General features: G+C 37.7%; 3 protein-coding genes across 3 annotated transcripts; all 3 read left to right on the forward strand.

The window, feature by feature from the left end:
* The first annotated feature begins 1,904 nt into the window (after positions 1 to 1,904).
* Positions 1,905 to 7,082, forward strand: LOC142625706 (uncharacterized). The gene is made up of 3 exons (XM_075799400.1): positions 1,905 to 2,618; positions 4,164 to 4,322; positions 4,988 to 7,082. Exons 1-3 carry the CDS (start codon positions 2,052 to 2,054, stop codon positions 6,896 to 6,898), a joined length of 2,637 nt encoding a protein of 878 aa, XP_075655515.1. The 5' UTR covers positions 1,905 to 2,051; the 3' UTR covers positions 6,899 to 7,082.
* A 3,527-nt stretch (positions 7,083 to 10,609) lies between these two features.
* LOC142626343 (acidic leucine-rich nuclear phosphoprotein 32-related protein) lies at positions 10,610 to 14,858 on the forward strand. The gene is made up of 2 exons (XM_075800166.1): positions 10,610 to 12,142; positions 14,065 to 14,858. The coding sequence occupies exons 1-2, from the start codon at positions 11,015 to 11,017 to the stop codon at positions 14,341 to 14,343; spliced, it is 1,407 nt and encodes a 468-aa protein (XP_075656281.1). The 5' UTR covers positions 10,610 to 11,014; the 3' UTR covers positions 14,344 to 14,858.
* Positions 14,859 to 16,019: 1,161 nt separating this feature from the next.
* LOC142626344 (uncharacterized) lies at positions 16,020 to 16,816 on the forward strand. Its single transcript, XM_075800167.1, has one exon. The coding sequence runs from the start codon at positions 16,145 to 16,147 to the stop codon at positions 16,631 to 16,633; it is 489 nt and encodes a 162-aa protein (XP_075656282.1). The 5' UTR covers positions 16,020 to 16,144; the 3' UTR covers positions 16,634 to 16,816.
* The last annotated feature ends 382 nt before the right edge of the window (positions 16,817 to 17,198 follow it).

Genomic DNA, 17,198 nt, shown 5'->3' on the forward strand with positions numbered 1-17,198 from the left:
GTTGTATAGTTGCATGCATAATATATATCATAATTATTGTGTTTGAAGGGTTGTTATTTGTTAGGATTGTGGGACTCATATATTGCGATAGGGAATCATAGTGTTTGATAGGTTGTTATTTGTTAGAGTTGTTAAAACTTCAATACGGCTCCTTCTGGTGCTTTAGAAAATATATCAAGATCCAAATAATCTCTTAATAATGCTAGTGCCACAACAAGTGAGTGAAGTGACACAATTTTTGCTACAACTCACCTACATGATGAGTTATGAGTGGTAGAATTTTAAACCCACATGGATTCATCATTTTCTTTCAATCACTCAACTTAATATTTAAAAGTTGTGGCAAAAGATGTGTCACTTGTTGCTAGGACTATATACAAACCCAACCGAGTCGAGTATTGAAAGTTCATGCTTGTTCATTTAATTTTATTTCGAACACGAGTCAAGTTCGAGCTCATCAACAAACAAAATTACAAGTTCAAGCTAAGTTCATTTACTTGTTGAGTAAACTCGAGCTTATTCACGAGTTACTTGATTAACTTGTTTTTTTTCCTATATATAGTAAAATCATGACTTAAATGTTTTACTTCTTCACAAATCTATTAATTTTTACCACAAATGTAATGTTTATATTATGGATAAACTACAAATAATAAATTTTTTTTTTTTGGTAAGCAGGAAATGCATTAAAGAAACTAAGGAGGAATAACAAAGTCAAGACAAACCCTTTTATGATACACACCACTATTGTCCAAGCTCATAAGCTCTAAGATGTCCACAGATGGATCATCATACAAAATAAAATCCCTATCCTAATTAGTCCCTATCTTAGCTAGGAAATCAGCACAATTGTTGGCTTCACGGTAGCAGTGACCAATCCGGACTTGGGATAGCTGGGAAATCATCTCCCTGTAGTCATCAACAAGTGGAATGACAACATTGTTAGAATCAGATGGGTTAGACAGAAGATCAACAATAGCTTTAGCATCAATTTCTATATCAGTAGATAGAAGGTTGAGATTTTTGCAAAAGTTAAGCCCATCTCTAAGGGCCCACAACTTAGCTATGAAGTTGGATGCAATGCCAATGTTCATGGAGAAGCCAACAATCCACTCTTCATGTTCATTCATGATAATACCACCTCCCCCTACTATACTCAAGGTTCCAATTGAGAAGCCTTCTGTATTCAATCGAACCCAACCTGGTTAAGGTCTCTCCTAGCAGACTCTCTGAATCTTCCCGTTGCTAGTGTTTTTTGGGATTGAGAATGCAGTGTTGGTACTCAGCAGCACTAAAAATGATATCTTTATGAAAATTGAGTTGAACAGGTCGATTCTTGAACACCACACCATTTCTATGCTTCCATATCAACCATATGGTGAAGGGGAAGGTGACTTTCCATGGCGAGTAGCTATGAGCGTGGTTCACTTAGCATATGCAATTATTATGCAGCCACTGATGGATGCTGCCCTCATAGAAACTACTTGCAGGACTTATACAAATAATATTTTATATCATATAAAACAATTTACAAACTTATACAACCAAATTTCAATTCTACATAAATATATAGTATTATATATAGTTAATTCGAGCACTCTTAATTATGAACACATTATTATATTTGAGTTAATTCGCTTAATAATCAAACATAAAGTTGGAGTTGAGCTTGACTTAGGGGTGTTTAGTAGAGTAGTTTGAGATGAGATTTTTGTAATTTTTTGAAATACATGTAGGTGAAAAAAGTGTATGAAAATATGTGTAATGTTGTTTAAAATGTAAAAATTTGAGTTTGAAACCGTATAACAAACCCTTAATTACTAAAAAAAATGAACATGAACAAACATTTTCTTGAACTGAGCTCCAGCTAAACAGATCGACATCAAGCGGGTCATTGATTGGGTCAGGGGCGACTCACTGGTCAGTACCTGACCCGATTAGCAGGTAGCCAAATCGGCCCCATAGCCGGGCCCCCATCCCTCCCGGGTCATTTTGGAGTTCCCCAAAACCCAAACCCAAACCCAAACAAACCTCACTCATCACTTCCAAAAATGAAGTGCCCATACTGTCCGTCGGCGCAGGGGCGGTGCGCCACCACGAGCTCAGGCCGGTCGATAACGGAGTGCGCCTCGTGCGGCCACGTCATCGAGGAGCGTCAATCCCAGCCTCACCACCTCTTTCACCTCCGCTCCCAAGACAACCCTCTCTGCCTCGTCACCTCCGACCTCCCTTCCCATCTCGAGAACGACGAGAACGACCCGTTCGAGCCCACCGGGTTCATCACCGCCTTCTCAACCTGGTCCATCGAGCCCAGCCCTCTCTTCCTCCGCTCCTCTCTCTCCTTCTCCGGCCACCTCGCCGAGCTCGAGCGAACTCTCGAATCTTCTTCTTCGTCCTCTTCGTCGTCGACCGTCGTGGTCGATAATCTCAGGGCGTACATGCAGATTATCGACGTGGCGTCGATTCTGGGGTTGGAGTACGAGATATCGGACCACGCGTTTCAGCTATTTAGGGATTGTTGCTCCGCTACTTGTTTGAGGAATCGGAGCGTGGAGGCACTCGCCACTGCTGCGCTTGTCCAAGCCATTAGGGAGGCCCAAGAGCCAAGAACTCTCCAGGTCTCTATTTTTCTCTCAGTTATTACAATTTCTCTGTTTAATCATGAGATATTCGATGAATCAAAGTCAAATTAATTATGTTTTAAGATTCTCACTGTTTCAATGTTTTGCCCTTTTTTTACACTTATTTATTTAAATGCGTTTTCTTTTTGATAATTTGATGGTTACAATTTGAACCTAGACGTCTTCGATTAAATAGTTTTCTTAATTAAGTGACATAATAACACACAATGTGCCTCGAGAAAACATTTCTAAGCGAAGCGTTTCTCACTGCGGGATTAATGTTATTCCTCATTAGAATTGTCAGTACCACAGTAGCTACTACTATTTTGTTGCCTTGAAGAGAGAAACAGTGATAAGCAGGCTGTTATTATAAGTGCAGGCGCTCTGCAATCTGCATGACCAGTGATATAGCTGATTGCTCTGCTTCCATTATTCATCACAAGCAATGAGATTATTTTCTTTCTAGACGCGGGATTCGATTTTATTGTATGGTCATCATTTTGGACCTAAATTGAAGTCATTTCCCAGCAAATTACTAATGGTGTTTAGACACGGTGGTTTCAAACCTACATGATAGTCTAGGAATTAAAGTTGAAATGATTTAAGTTGAGGGAACGTAAAAAGGTAGAGGAAGGCAAAAGATATAAGTAGAAGTAGTTAAAAAAGATACGTCAATTAAAGAAGCAACAGAGGCTATGACTTCAAATAAAATAGAATGGAGGAAAAGAATATATGTGGCCGGCCTTTACTAATCTTGTTGAGGATCTATAGCCAGACCCAAAGAATTTGGCACTAAGCGTGCGTTTGTGTGCTGCATTTTGCAGCGTTTTGCATTTTAAGCGTGGGACCCAGCACTGTTCACGCGTTAGGTAGATTATTTGCTATACAGTGCATTTTAAGTTTTCAGTTTTAACTCTTTATTTGCTACAATATTTTCAGTTTTCAGCAAAATAAACGGTATCCAAACAGACCCTACTCTAAGGCTTTGTTGGTGGTATTGATAGTCTAGGAATTACATTTCCAAATCAGGTAATGATCAACATTACTCTAGATGATTCATTTCTTTGAAGTAAAAATCTAGAAGCTGTTTCCAAACTTCTTTCCAGCATGCACTATATAGTTTTTGTTGTCACTTTTAGCCAATACTTGTATTTTGTCACATGGGAAATGATTTATATTGTGGCTGATGTTTTTCAATGGCAATAGAGAACAGTTTCCTTCTCAAAATATAGCAACACAGTACCCAAAGCAGCATTACAAATATACTCCTAGACTCTCATTTTCTTTAATCATATGCGTTTTTTGGTGCTGACTGTGGGATTTTTAATGCTTTTCAGTCATTTTTTTATTAATAAAATTTTTAAAGTTCTCAGATGACGATTTTTCTTGCAATGGCTAATCTTTTGTCCCTTGAGATTAGTGCGAAAGGTTGCTAATAGAGATTCATCCTCTATGTGTTGCATTTGTTAATTGTATTAATTATTACCAATTCTTTCTAGTTTAGAGCTTCTCTAATTTGGCATCTGACTTTATGCATGCCAGGAAATTTCAATTGCAGCCAATGTACCTCAGAAGGAGATTGGGAAGTACATCAAGATACTTGGTGAAGCGCTACAACTAAGTCAGCCCATTAACAGCAATTCCATATCAGTCCATATGCCACGGTTTTGCACACTTCTCCAACTCAACAAATCTGCTCAGGTACATGGGTTTGAGTGCAGATTACCTTCTTGATCCTGAGCAGTAACTTTGAATGAATTGGAAAGGCTAAAAATCATGCACCATATCCTTGATAATCAAGTGGGTATGTGGTAATCATGCAATAGGAAGATGACAGGGATATGCAGCTGAAAAATGTTGGGAAAACAAATCAAGTTGGAGAAAAGAAAATTGTGTTAGAATGGATGGAGGAGTTGGAGGACTATGAAAGGAGAAAAAAAAATAGTAATACCAAAAGAGGAATATTGCAAAAACTTTTTAATCCACGTGGTTGCAAGATTCTAAATCTATCTTGTTAGTTTCTTCTTGGCTATTACATGGTGCATAATGTTATTTCTAAAAAATAAATCCTGACATTTTTGGATGATAGGAGGGCATTTTTGGTTGCAGACCACCTTTAGTTCACATTTGGAAAGTTTTTAATTGCTGCACTGGCATTTCTGCATTTTTCTCTAATCATCTACTCGTGTTTATTGTGATGTGAAGTTTCCTTACAGGAAATGGTCTGTGATTCATATTGGTAGTGTTGAAATTTGATGTGATAAAAAACTGCCAACTGCTTTGAATATAAGTTCACTCTAGGGAGAATTTTATGTCCCTCTTTTTCTCTTGATCAAATTTGACTGTGGTCCTGCATATTATTGTAGGAGCTTGCAACTCACATTGGAGAAGTTGTTATTAATAAGTGCTTCTGCACTCGGAGGAACCCCATAAGCATATCTGCTGCCGCTATTTATTTGGCCTGCCAACTAGAAGACAAACGCAAAACCCAGGCAGAGATTTGTAAGGTGACAGGCCTCACTGAGGTCACCCTCCGTAAGGTCTACAAGGAGTTGTTAGAGAATTGGGATGACTTACTCCCATCTAATTATACTCCAGCTGTTCCTCCAGAGAGAGCATTTCCCACAACTGTGATTGCTTCGGGCCGTTCTTCAGCACCTAAAGGTGATTTAGTTGAAGGGAATTCTTCATTCGAGAGAGAAAAGCTGCAGGAAATTAAAGTTAATAAACCAGACGAGGTTCCAGACATGGGTCATCAGGCCAGAGTAAAAGAGGAAGCTGAAAGTAGAGTTAACTCTCAAGGGCCCTCTAATCCAGTGTTGAACAAACCACCTGCATTTTGGCAAGCTCAGGCTACAATTGGAGCTTCTGGTCCTAGGGGAGACAACAATCAGAATATCACTCAAGGAACAGACATCAATGAACTGCACTCTAACAGTCAAGAGTTAGAGCAAAAAGTAGATAAGGATGCAAATGGTGCTACTAATTCCCTAAAGCCTAACCAGCTTTCAAGTCCCCCAACTTCAAGTGGGGGTTCAGTCATGCATGTTTGGTCTCCTTATATGTCTCAGCCTCCCAATATTCCAGTTGTTAAGCCACCAAATGTAGAGCGAGACTCCAATCAGAATATCACTCGAGGAACAGACATCAATCGACTGCACTCTAACCATCAAGAGTTAGAGCACAGGGTAGATAAGGATGCAAGTGGTACTGATTCCCTAAAGCCAAACCAGCTTTCAAGTCCCCCAACTTCAAGTGCAAGTTCTGTCACGCAGGTTTGGTCTTCATATATGTCTCTGCCTCTAAATATTCCAGTTGTTAAGCCACCAAATGTAGAGGGAGACAACAATCAGAATATCACTCGAGGAACAGACATCAATCGACTGCACTCTAACCGTCAAGAGTTAGAGCACAGGGTGGATAAGGGCGCAAATGGTGCTACTAATTCCCTGAAGCCAATCCAGCTTTCAAGTCCCCCAACTTCAAGTGCGAGTTCAGTCATGCAGGCTTGGTCCTCATATATGTCTGAGCCCCTAAATATTCCACCAAATGTAGTGCGAGACAACCATCAAGGAACAGACATCAATCGACTGCACTCTAACCATCAAGTGCTAGAGCACAAGGTTGTTAAGGGTGCAAATGGTGCTAGTAATTCCCGAAAGCCAAACCAGCTTTCAAGTTCCCCAACATTAAATGTGAGTTCAATCCGTCATCAGTATTGGTCCCCGTATATGCCTAAGCCTCAAAGCATTCCTTGTCAGAATATCACCGGAGGAACAGACATCAATGAACTGCACTCTATTCATCAAGAGTTAGGGCACAATGTAGTAGATGAGGATGCAAATGGTGCTACTAATTCCTTAAAGCCAAACCAGCTTTCAAGTTCCGCAATTTCAAGTGAGAATTCGGTCATGCAGGTTTGGTCCTCATATATGTCTCAGCCTCTAAATATTCCAGTTGTTAATGTAGTGCGAGACAACAATCAGAACATCACTCGAGGAACAAACATCAATCAAATGCACTCTAACCGTCAAGAGTTAGAGCACAAGGTAGATAAGGGAGGAAATGGTGCTACTAATTCCCTAAAGCCAAACCAGCTTTCAAGTCCCCCAACTTCAAGTTCGAGTTCGGTCGGGCAGTATTGGTCCCCGTATATGTCTAGGCCCCTAAATGTTCCAGTTGTTCAGACACCAAATGTAGGGTCAGGTTATGCTGAACCTAAAAGATCAGGGAGTCTAAATGGAAGCAGAAGTGCCAATCAGTGTGGGGATAAATAGTGGCATAAGTGGATTCTGTCTTGCCCCTATGGTGTATATATCTGTATAATATGGAGAGTAAAGTTTCTTATGAGTATTTTTATTTAATTGTTCAGTTCTCATAGCAGTTCATTGCCAAATTGAGAATGTTTCATTGCCAAATTGAGAATGTTTCATGTTTTGGAAAAAAATTTGTTGTTTATGATTGCTTGTCTCACCTATATCTGTTTGATTAATAGCTTCAGTGCACTAATTTGTTATCTTCAACAAAAACCACCTGTTAAACACTAGTTGCATTCTTGTCGAGGTAATTTATTTTAAATTTGGAGAAAATCATGGTGTAATCTTGCAATATTATTATGGACTGTCTATTCCTGCTCGGCTAATCGAGAAACATTTGAAGCGAACAATTCGTACTGTGCGTCAGTATTCATGCTTGTTTGAATTAGTGAGAGTTCACACTTGTTTGAAGCCTTGCTTAGTCAAGCATAACAGATGTTTATAAAATGAACTGTCAGATTTGTTTTTGGGGGAATCCTGTGCATTTTTCTCCGATTGTGTTAATTTTTTTTTTATGGGTGAAGTTCACTCTATCAACTTCTGGTTTTATACATGAGGGGAAAACCTGGTCCTTTTTTATCGTACCATTATTGAACCACCTATTGTTTAATTGAACTTGGGCCTTCACTCAGTCACACCAGTCACAAAAAACATGGAATCTGCAACTGGTCTTTTCAGATCTTCCCACTCATATTTTGGTTAAGCTCTAATCAATTCAATACCCCTCCATTTTTATAAAATCGGTTTTACTGGGTTTATTCTAAAACTGGTGAAATTACTGTTAAATCTGCTACTTTCACCTCAACTGAACTATTCCAACGTATCACCTCTCTCCCTTGGATAGATATAGTGGATTTCATCCATTTGGCACCCCGAGATTGGAATTTCTTATGGCTCTTAGTCAAAACTCAAAGCATCCACTAATCAGACTTCTAGTAAATTCAAAACTCAGAGCATGCACCTCGCGGTGTTAAATCATGTCCATGTCCCGAAACAATTTAGAACATTTTTCAAATACCATCTCACATTTCAGACCATCACCTTACCTTGTACATGAAAGCTCCCAATAAACATCATCATCACTCTTAAAATCAGTCCCAAAAATTTGGGATTGACTGTAGATAATTAACAAACTAATTATGATCGGTCACATGTATTTTCTCACTTTGTAACGTAGCCCTCGCTGATGGACGGGATAAATAATTGGTTAAATGACAAATTACTCCATTGTGGTCATGAGATAGGAAAAATAAGAATTGCAGTAAGGATTCCAACTGAGGCAAAGGGTCGGGTGTGTGAATGATCACAAGCAGGTAGCTTAAAAAAGAAAAAGTGGCAGACTAATCTAACTTTTTGATGGAAATTTTTTGGCCAGGGGCACAACAAAGGTTAAGTAAGTGAGAGGGGGAAAAATCAGAGTGTAGCCTTATCTAACTTTTTGATGGAAATTTTTTGTTGAATGTATCATAAATATAAAAGTTAAATAAAATAAATAAGTGACTTACGTGAAACTCGCAAATAGTAAAAAAAAAAAAAGAGTACTAAATTAGCTTATAATAAGTGCATCATAAACGGACAATTAAGTCCACCAAAATGACACTGTTTTATTTTTGGTTTTTTTCCCAATATAGAATACGACACATTTTATTTTGATTAATTCTCCTAATTTCTCTTATATAAGAAATCAAATATAATGATTTACAAATAATATGTGAGTTCCAATTAGTTTAATTACTAAAATCTTTAATAGTTGAATAAAAGATCTGAGGTTGTTTGTCTCAAAAAAAGATCTGAGATTGTCTCATATTCAATTTAAACAAGAAAAAGCAGAAAAATAACAAAGATGTGTTTTTATGTAAGATATAAATGGAATGTGGGTTTGGTCTATTGCCATCACCATTCCTCCATATCTCCGTGATTTCACAAAATTGATTGCATATGCTACAAATACATTTCTAATTGACTTGTTTAGTTAAATTTTATTGGATAAGTGGTGATAAAAAAAAATACTAATAGAATCTATATGAAGTTTTTAATGAATATACTTTATATACTTATACTTTTCTATAAAGTATATTTATTTATCACATAACACACAATATGATATATGCATAAAAATAACAAATTGGTGCACAATATGATTCACCTTTCCACAATTTATTTTAATATTTAAGATATTATTCTCATGTTAGTTGTTGTAGAAGTGGAAATTTTGCAACCAATCACAAGCGCCATATGCTATTTGGTGGGTCCCATTGACATTATTTAGAGACCAATGAAAATATTCCAAGTGTTTTTAAATAAAAATTGTAAAGATCTTTCAATCCACTTTCCAATCTAAGTGAAGGACATCTTGTGTCCGAGTCAAGACTGTATTGACGCAATACTTGAATTGAAAACTTATCTAAAGAGATCGAATCAAAGAATTATTTTATTGTATTAGAATCTAAATATAAAGAATTGTACCTACAAATTCATCAATACAAATTTACACTTGTAAAACATATTCAATTGTTTGATTTTTAAACTTGAGATTTTGTGTTTACAATTGTAATGTGTGTTATTTGACTTGAATAGTTGAGAATTATTATAAATATATTACATACTAATTATGATATTTTATATTTTATTAATTTTCACATTAGTCAACTAGTTTATTTTTATTGTTTAGGAGGAAAAAATAAAAAGGGAAAGGACTTGCAAATTGACTTGAACTTGTGTTAACCCGTCACAAGTTTAAAAATAGGGCTTGTTTAAACATGTGTAATTATGACTTAAACTCAACCCAATCTAAATTAGCAAGTATACTCGGGATCACCTTATCAAACCATTGAAGTATGGCTTAAGGGAGTGACTATCACCATTGCTCCTCCATGGTGATATATCCAATAATTGAGAGAGGGGGAGAAAAATGGGAGACATATTGGGTAGAGAAGGAAAACTATGGTGAGAAATACGAAGAACTTAAAAAGGAATAAAATAAAATTTAGAATTGAATAGAAATAATTTTTTTTGCTTTACTTATATTTAAGGTCTGTTTGGATACCGCTTATTTTACTGAAATTGAAAATTTATTATTGAATAATACTAAAAAGTACAGTTAAGTCTATGAATAATAACAAAAATAAATTAAATAATAAAATATTTTTTATTTTTTATTTTTATCCAAACACTAGTGACAAAGTTTAGAAAAAGTTGGACGAAAAAACAACATTGAAACTGTAGAAAAAGACAAAAATGAGAACATATCAAACTTAAGTAGTAATTTTTAGTTTTGTTTTTTTTTGTTTTGTGAGAATCAGTTTAACTTTATTTATTTATTGGAAGCATAAAAATTGCACACTATTTAGCCCCCAACAACTGAAAAAATTCCATACAAGCGCTACTCGCTTGTACATCATGGTAGATGCGTAATTTATCAAACAAAGGAGGGTATATCTCCAACTGTTCCGATATTTACATCCAAGGAGACGTGTCGGACATGGCGAGGCTTTAGCACTCTCTCTCTCTCTATCTCTACCTACATCCTTCTCGAAAACAAACACACTTACCCCCAATCTCCACCGTCTATTTCCTCCACGTCATCGATCCTCGTCTCTCGAATCCAACGGTTCCACACGCCTCCAATAATTCTAAAAATCAAAAACCCCTTTCAACTACAACAACAGCTCAGGTTTAGCCTCACACTCACACACCCTTCGAACCCTAGTCACGAACCGCGAGCCCCTCCTCTCGAGGTTTATCCCGACTCGCCCATTCCAACCAATAGCAAAGAGAGAGAAAATAAAAAGAGCGAGAGAGAGAGAGAGAAACACACACACAGGTCTATTTGTGCTTTTTGAAGCATTTTGAACTTGCAGAAGAGAGAGTCCGTACATCTGAAACCCCTCCAAAACCAAAACCAAAACCAAAAAAATAAAAAAATTTAGGGTTTTATACGTTGCCAAAGAAATAGCTATTCGGGTACTAGGGGTTAGAGTTCTGTGGCTTTGCTTTTGAAATTCTGGTATTCATGACCTGAAACGATTCGTTTTGTTTGTGTGAAGTGATTTTTTTTTTTTTTTTTTGGGTGTGTGTATGAGATATAGGGTTTCGTATTTAATGGATGAGATCTGGGAGCGAGCCGTGGAGACAGCGCTAGACGGCCAAACGGACCACGCCTCGGCTCGAACCCTAACCCTAGACGGCGCCGTGAAGTGCGTCCAAGGTCGGTTACCGCCGCCGAGCCTTTTGGAGAGGTTCCAGAACCTTCAGCATCTCTCTATTGCTAACATCGGCGTTTCTTCGCTCGAGCAATTTCCTAGGCTCCGGAATCTTCAGAGGTTGATTCTCTCCGATAATCGGATCGCTGGAGGCCTTGAGTTTCTCGTCGAAGCCGGGCTCGACTCGCTTCGGGACCTTGACTTGTCCAACAATCGGATTCAGTACATCGAGGATCTCGCGCCGCTTGCTCAGCTTAAGCTCGTTTCGCTTGATCTGTATGAGTGTCCGGTTACGCGTGTGAAGGATTATCGATCTAGGGTTTTTGGATTGATCAAATCGTTGAAGTATTTGGATAAGATGGATGCGGAGGAGAACGAGCGGCCTGAGAGTGATGATGAGGAGGAAGATGAAGAGGACGAGGAGGATGACCCCGGGAGCGGTGAAATCGACGGGGAGGATCGACCGTTTGGAATGAATAATGGGCACAGTGAAGGGGTTGATGGAGTGGTCGATGTGGATGAGGATGAAGAGAGCGATGCTGATGAGGAGGAGACGGAGACTGCTAGGAGAGTGAATGGCTCGAATCATCAGGCGAACGGGTTTAGGGTTGAGCGTGTGGAGGGAGGGGAAGGTGGAGAGGACGAAGACGAGGGGGACGATGATGAAGACAATGAGTCAGGGGAGGAAATCGATGATGACGATGACGTGGTTGAGGTGCATGAGATTGATGATAGTGATGATGAGGAAGATGGGGTTGAGTATGAGGAGGAGGACGATGAGGATGATGATGATGATGAGGAGGATGAAGAAGAGGAAGTGGACAATGATGAGGGGGATTTAGCAGAGCCCGAGAGTACGGGGCGGTTGACAAGCACGGAAGGTGAGATTGATGGGCATGAGCAGGGCGAGGATGATGAGGACGATAATGGTGAGACTGGGGAGGAGGTGCAGGGTGTTGAAGAAGACGGGGAGTTTGAAGAGGAAGAAGAGGGTGAGGAGGAGGTGAGATTCGCCTTCTACTTGCATAAACACGGGTCTTAAATCTGCATATTTATTGCTATTTTATGCCATTTATTTCTAGTTATTAATGGTTGTTTGAATCTACTATGTTTTTTTAGATTATTGATTCATTTGAACTATATTATCTGTGTACTGATTGGTTTTGTTGTAACTTTCTGTCGTTCTCATACAATATTCTGCATCTGCTTTAGGGATTGTTTTTGTCTTTAGTAGCTCCTTTTATGTTATGTTGCTTTGCTACCTTAAAAGTATTAAAGAAGATAAATTGATACTTGCATGTCTAATGTGGTTTCAGCCTTGCCTAATCGGTAGTGTATTCATCACTTGATCTTGAGATTATAAAATGGTACTTTGGGTGCAAATTTCTGTGATACTATCTAATAGGTAAAAAGGTTTTTAGGCACTCACTCTTCTTAGTGTTTTTTTTTCCCCATAATGTCTATCTTATTTTTTTGCATAATGTTTTCTTGTTAAAATTCAGGTGATCTTAGGGAAATTTTGGTTTTTGATATCATACATTTCTAGAATTCTGTTTTTTTAACTCTTTATCTGCTGTTTTAAGCGAGATTTGGAGATTCAATAAAGAAAATGCTGAAAATAACTTTCTTGGTTTTGGAAAAAGTAGTTTTTGAATTCACTGCCATTTTCATTTTCACAAGGTTAACTGACTTCTTTGATGAAAACCAGTTTTACGTTTTCCCCAATGGATCTGGGTTTTTTCATGATATTTCAAGTTCTTCCCTTACCCCCCACCACCCATCAAAAAAGGAAAAATGAAAATTTATGAGTCAGGTGTTTTTCTGGCCCTTAAAAAAAAATTATTATTGTTATAATTTTGGTAAACTTCTTTATTGTACATTTCTATAGTATTCCAGTATCGACACTATTTCTATGACCCCTGCTTTTCCAGGATTTCAATGTTTTAGTAGGTTTTTGGTCAAACATAGCATGCACTATATTTGAGTTGTTTAATAACCCAATAGTCAGATGTATTGTAATGCTTTGCGGTAGAATTTGTTTTGTTTGAAATTGATAAAATATTATACTCATGGTTATGCTTTGAAGTGAATTTTGTTGAGTGTAAACTGATGGGCTGCATTAGAACTTTTTAATTGATTACGGTGATGTTCTTGTGCACTATAGTATGGGTAGATGCTCTTGATCTTTATGGGGATTTTAGTCATTACTGTCCCACTGATCTTTTACTTTTTATACTCTGTTGTATTTCTTGGTCCCAAGCAGTTTTTTAACTGTAGATTTTTACTCTGATTTTTTTATCTTAATGGATCTATTAGATATTTAGAATATTGTTCAAATGTCTGATACAAACTTATTTATGTTGTGTGTACAACCTTGTTTAGTTTTCGGGTACTTGGTTTGTATAATTTGGCATCTTTGATGATTTTTGTTTTTATAGAGAAATTTCTGCAGTATATTTTGGTTCCATTTTTCACTCAATATGATGAGTTTTCCTTTCAATTGGCAGCATAAACCTGTATTGACTTCCTTTTCTTCATGCAATTTTGATTTTTGTGTTTTGTTGCATGGAAGTTTTGTTATTCCTGTTAGTTATTTATTTATTTATTTTTATATATATAAAGGTTCCGTTATTCTTGGTGATTTTTAACTTTTTTTTCTTCAAGGATTTAAGGTTTGCTCAATTACTGAAATTATTTCTTTAGATTTTCTGTTATGGATCTGATTTACCTTATATAATATTTGTTCAAATATGGATTCTACTGTTGACTGTATCCAATGATTTCTTTTATTAGTTTGAGCTCTCCAAATTTCTTTAGATTTTTTGTTATCAATTTTAATGACTTAGATATTCTGTTTTGTAATCTGTTAACGATACCCTCTTATGTTTGATTTATCCACTCAGAGGTTTTTTCCTTGAATGACAGGAAGAAGACTATGGTGGAGGCTACTTAGTTCAACCAGTGCCACAGGCTGAGGAACATGATGCTGGAGGTAGTGACCTGGAACCAGTAAATGAAGATACTGCTGATGTTGAGGAGGAAGAAGAAGTTGAAGACGACGATGAAGTTCAGGTTCTGCCTCCCTCTTCTTCACACCTTAAGAGGAAAAGAGATGAAGATGTAGAAGAGGATGATAATGGTGAGGATGATGACGAGGATGATGATGTTGTTGAGTACAGCAAGTCATCGAAGAAGCATCATTAGCCCTCTCTCTCTCTTTCTCTCACTTTCAAATTGCGTATGTTAATGTTATCAATGTCTTTCAAATATGGAAACAGGGGAACCTCACATTAGATGATAGATTGGTTGGTAGTATGGTAGTGATTTTGGTCATCTTCTTGTTTTGGACAAATATATATTAGGGGAAGGAAATGTAACTTGGGTGGCATATGCTTAGTTCAAAAAGTCGTTAGTCCTTTGTCCCCGCCAGTTAGTCTTATATAGCCGTTGCTCTCTGTTTTTCAAATGGCAGTTATGAGCTATTTACCGCCTTTGGTCCCGTTTCAAAAGTGAATTTTTAAGGGGACTAGTAGGAGGTGGAAAAAAAAGAAAAGGAAAATCCTGGATTTTGTTTTTTTTTTTTAAATTTATTTTGTTTGTCGGTCTAAGCAGATTTTGTTTCCTAAAAGGGGGTTGTAAAACGCTTGTAGATAGTTTCCATCCTTGGATGTTTTTATTGATCAATCAAGTGGGCTTTGGCAGTCTTTATGACGTGTTCAGTACTGTGTATTATCTCACATTTGACGTGTAATGTTGTAGGTTGCTTTTGTATTTATTATTATTGTCGCAGGTTAGTAGGCCAGGTGGCAATAGAAATTGGGGTTTGATTGGGAAGGAAAGGAAAGGAAAGGAAAGGATGAGGTGAAAATGTTCCTGGCCAAGCTATAGAAATGTACAGATGTTAAGATCGTGTGAAATGCGTCCTGGAAACTTGGTGTATATCTATGATCCAACGGTTTAACCTTCATGGATGAAACAGCTGCCTGAAATGTTTTGTCATTCCATTGGATGGTTTAGAAGTCCTAGTGCATGTGATGTGCTAGTCTAAGTCTATGTGGCATTCGATTAATAATATAATTTTTAATTTTGTTTAAGCCAGGCTGGGTGTTCGACTCACTTAGCCAGGTGAAGCTCCAGCTCGACTCTCATGCGGCTTTACCTTTATTTGCTTACGAGCCTTTTTACAAGCCCATCGAGCTGATGTTGCATGCAATAGCAATACGTTGTTATTCTCTATATTTTTGTTCAGGGACCCTGGGCGGCGGCTAAACTCAACTGCTTTATTGTTGGTGGCTGTTGTGCTCCAAGAGCCAACAGCGGAAGCTTTGCTTGGCCAAGCCTAACAATTAAAAGCTTCCCAATACAATGGCTATTGGCTACTCTACTCCCCTGTCTTCCTTCCCAACTCCCCCTCTTTTTCTTTTTTTTCTTTTTTCTTTTTTTTTCTTCTTTTTTTTTTTTCTTTATCTGAGTCCACTCTTCATGTAATAATTTATCAAAAACTCATTGTAATAATTTATAATAATAAAAAAATACTAATAAATGAAAGGTAATTGGGCAAAATTTTACTATTTTTAAATATGTTTTAATTTTCATGGTCTCTCAATAATAAATGGAGGCTAACATAAAATGTGTGGAGCATGGTTGAATATATCCGTGTGCCCTATATTTACATGAGTCCTACATGTCAACGAATGAAGTCCACACGTGTGACTGAACACGTTTTAACAGTTTTGAATTTAATTTAATAGACTGCTTTATGTAAGACTGGAAGCACAATATTACAGTATTACCTTTTTTTTTTAAAAAGAAAAAAAGAAAAAGAAGAAAAGACTAAGGCCTACTGAAAACAAATGAAAATGATAAACCGTGTGGGTGGATAAGGGAAAGGTGCTATGAGAAGCACTATACTAATGAATTGGAAGTAGTAGTCTAGCACCTCTCTCTCTCTCTTTCTCTCTCTCTCTACAGGAGTAGGCCGAATTAATTTATTCCAGCCTCAAAGATGTTGCTATTATCACCACCATCAACTTCTCTGCTATCACCACCGCGTAACTCATTCAGCTTCAAAGATGGAAGAGCAAGATCGCACACTCCTCTCAAACTCGTGGGCATGGCAAAGGAGAGCAGCGATAGCAACAACGACATTATAGAGAAAGTAGCAATAGCTGGTGGGTTGGTCTCAACCCCAGTAATAGGCTGGTCCCTCTACACTCTCAAAACAACAGGATGTGGCCTCCCCCCAGGTCCTGGGGGCTCAATAGGTGCGCTAGAGGGCGTGAGCTATTTAGCCGTTGTGGGAATTGTAGCTTGGTCCTTGTACACCAAAAACAAAACTGGTTCGGGTTTGCCTAATGGTCCTTTTGGGTTATTAGGAGCTGTTGAAGGCCTATCATATCTAACATTACTTGCCATCCTCGTTGTGTTCGGGTTGCAGTATTTTCAACAAGGTTATATTCCCGGTCCTCTCCCAGCTGACCAGTGCTTTGGCTGAGCAGAGCTCTCTTTCTTTCTCTCTCTCCAAACATAGGGTAAGAGAATAATTTGATATGGGCCACTACAATTCTATCTTGTTTCTGTGGCTACATTTCGTCCAAGTTGTCATGTTAATTTCGTTTAACGATTTATAATATTTTGCGTATGGGGTTCTTAAAGAGAATCACCATGATTACACATCTTTCCTGTTCTTGTGGTCTTTTATCTAATTTAATTGCTCCCCAAGTTGTTTTGCATATTTGCTAGACTATCATTATCATGTTTATGTGGGTAATATTTCTCTTGCGAGTTGAATCATCTAAACTATAGAACTTAAATTGTTAAATGGATTTACACATCTAAGCATAGAGTAAAGCTCAACCAATGGGCTATTTGCTATAGTTCAAAGCCCTGTCCCAACCTCCCTCCAAAGACAACCTCTTTATGAAGCACAAAGAATACGAACTCTGCAACACTCGAAGAGAGAGATGAGGCAGTGAAAAAATCTCCCACTAGACATCTTGGCTTGAAAAACCTGTGATGCTTGTTGATCACAAGCACAATATATGCTACACTTTATGCGT

The sequence above is a fragment of the Castanea sativa genome, chromosome 2, assembly GCF_040712315.1.
Source record: "Castanea sativa cultivar Marrone di Chiusa Pesio chromosome 2, ASM4071231v1".
NCBI classification, from domain to species: Eukaryota; Viridiplantae; Streptophyta; class Magnoliopsida; order Fagales; family Fagaceae; genus Castanea; species Castanea sativa.

Bases quoted from the DNA above. Each gene is read 5' to 3' on its own strand.
- LOC142625706 (XM_075799400.1), top strand. From the start codon at position 2,052: ATGAAGTGCCCATACTGTCCGTCGGCGCAGGGGCGGTGCGCCACCACG. The intron at 2,619-4,163 runs GTCTCTATTTTT...TATGCATGCCAG, and splicing joins AAGAGCCAAGAACTCTCCAG to GAAATTTCAATTGCAGCCAA. The intron at 4,323-4,987 runs GTACATGGGTTT...ATATTATTGTAG, and splicing joins AACTCAACAAATCTGCTCAG to GAGCTTGCAACTCACATTGG.
- LOC142626343 (XM_075800166.1), top strand. From the start codon at position 11,015: ATGAGATATAGGGTTTCGTATTTAATGGATGAGATCTGGGAGCGAGCC. The intron at 12,143-14,064 runs GTGAGATTCGCC...CTTGAATGACAG, and splicing joins AAGAAGAGGGTGAGGAGGAG to GAAGAAGACTATGGTGGAGG.
- LOC142626344 (XM_075800167.1), top strand. From the start codon at position 16,145: ATGTTGCTATTATCACCACCATCAACTTCTCTGCTATCACCACCGCGT.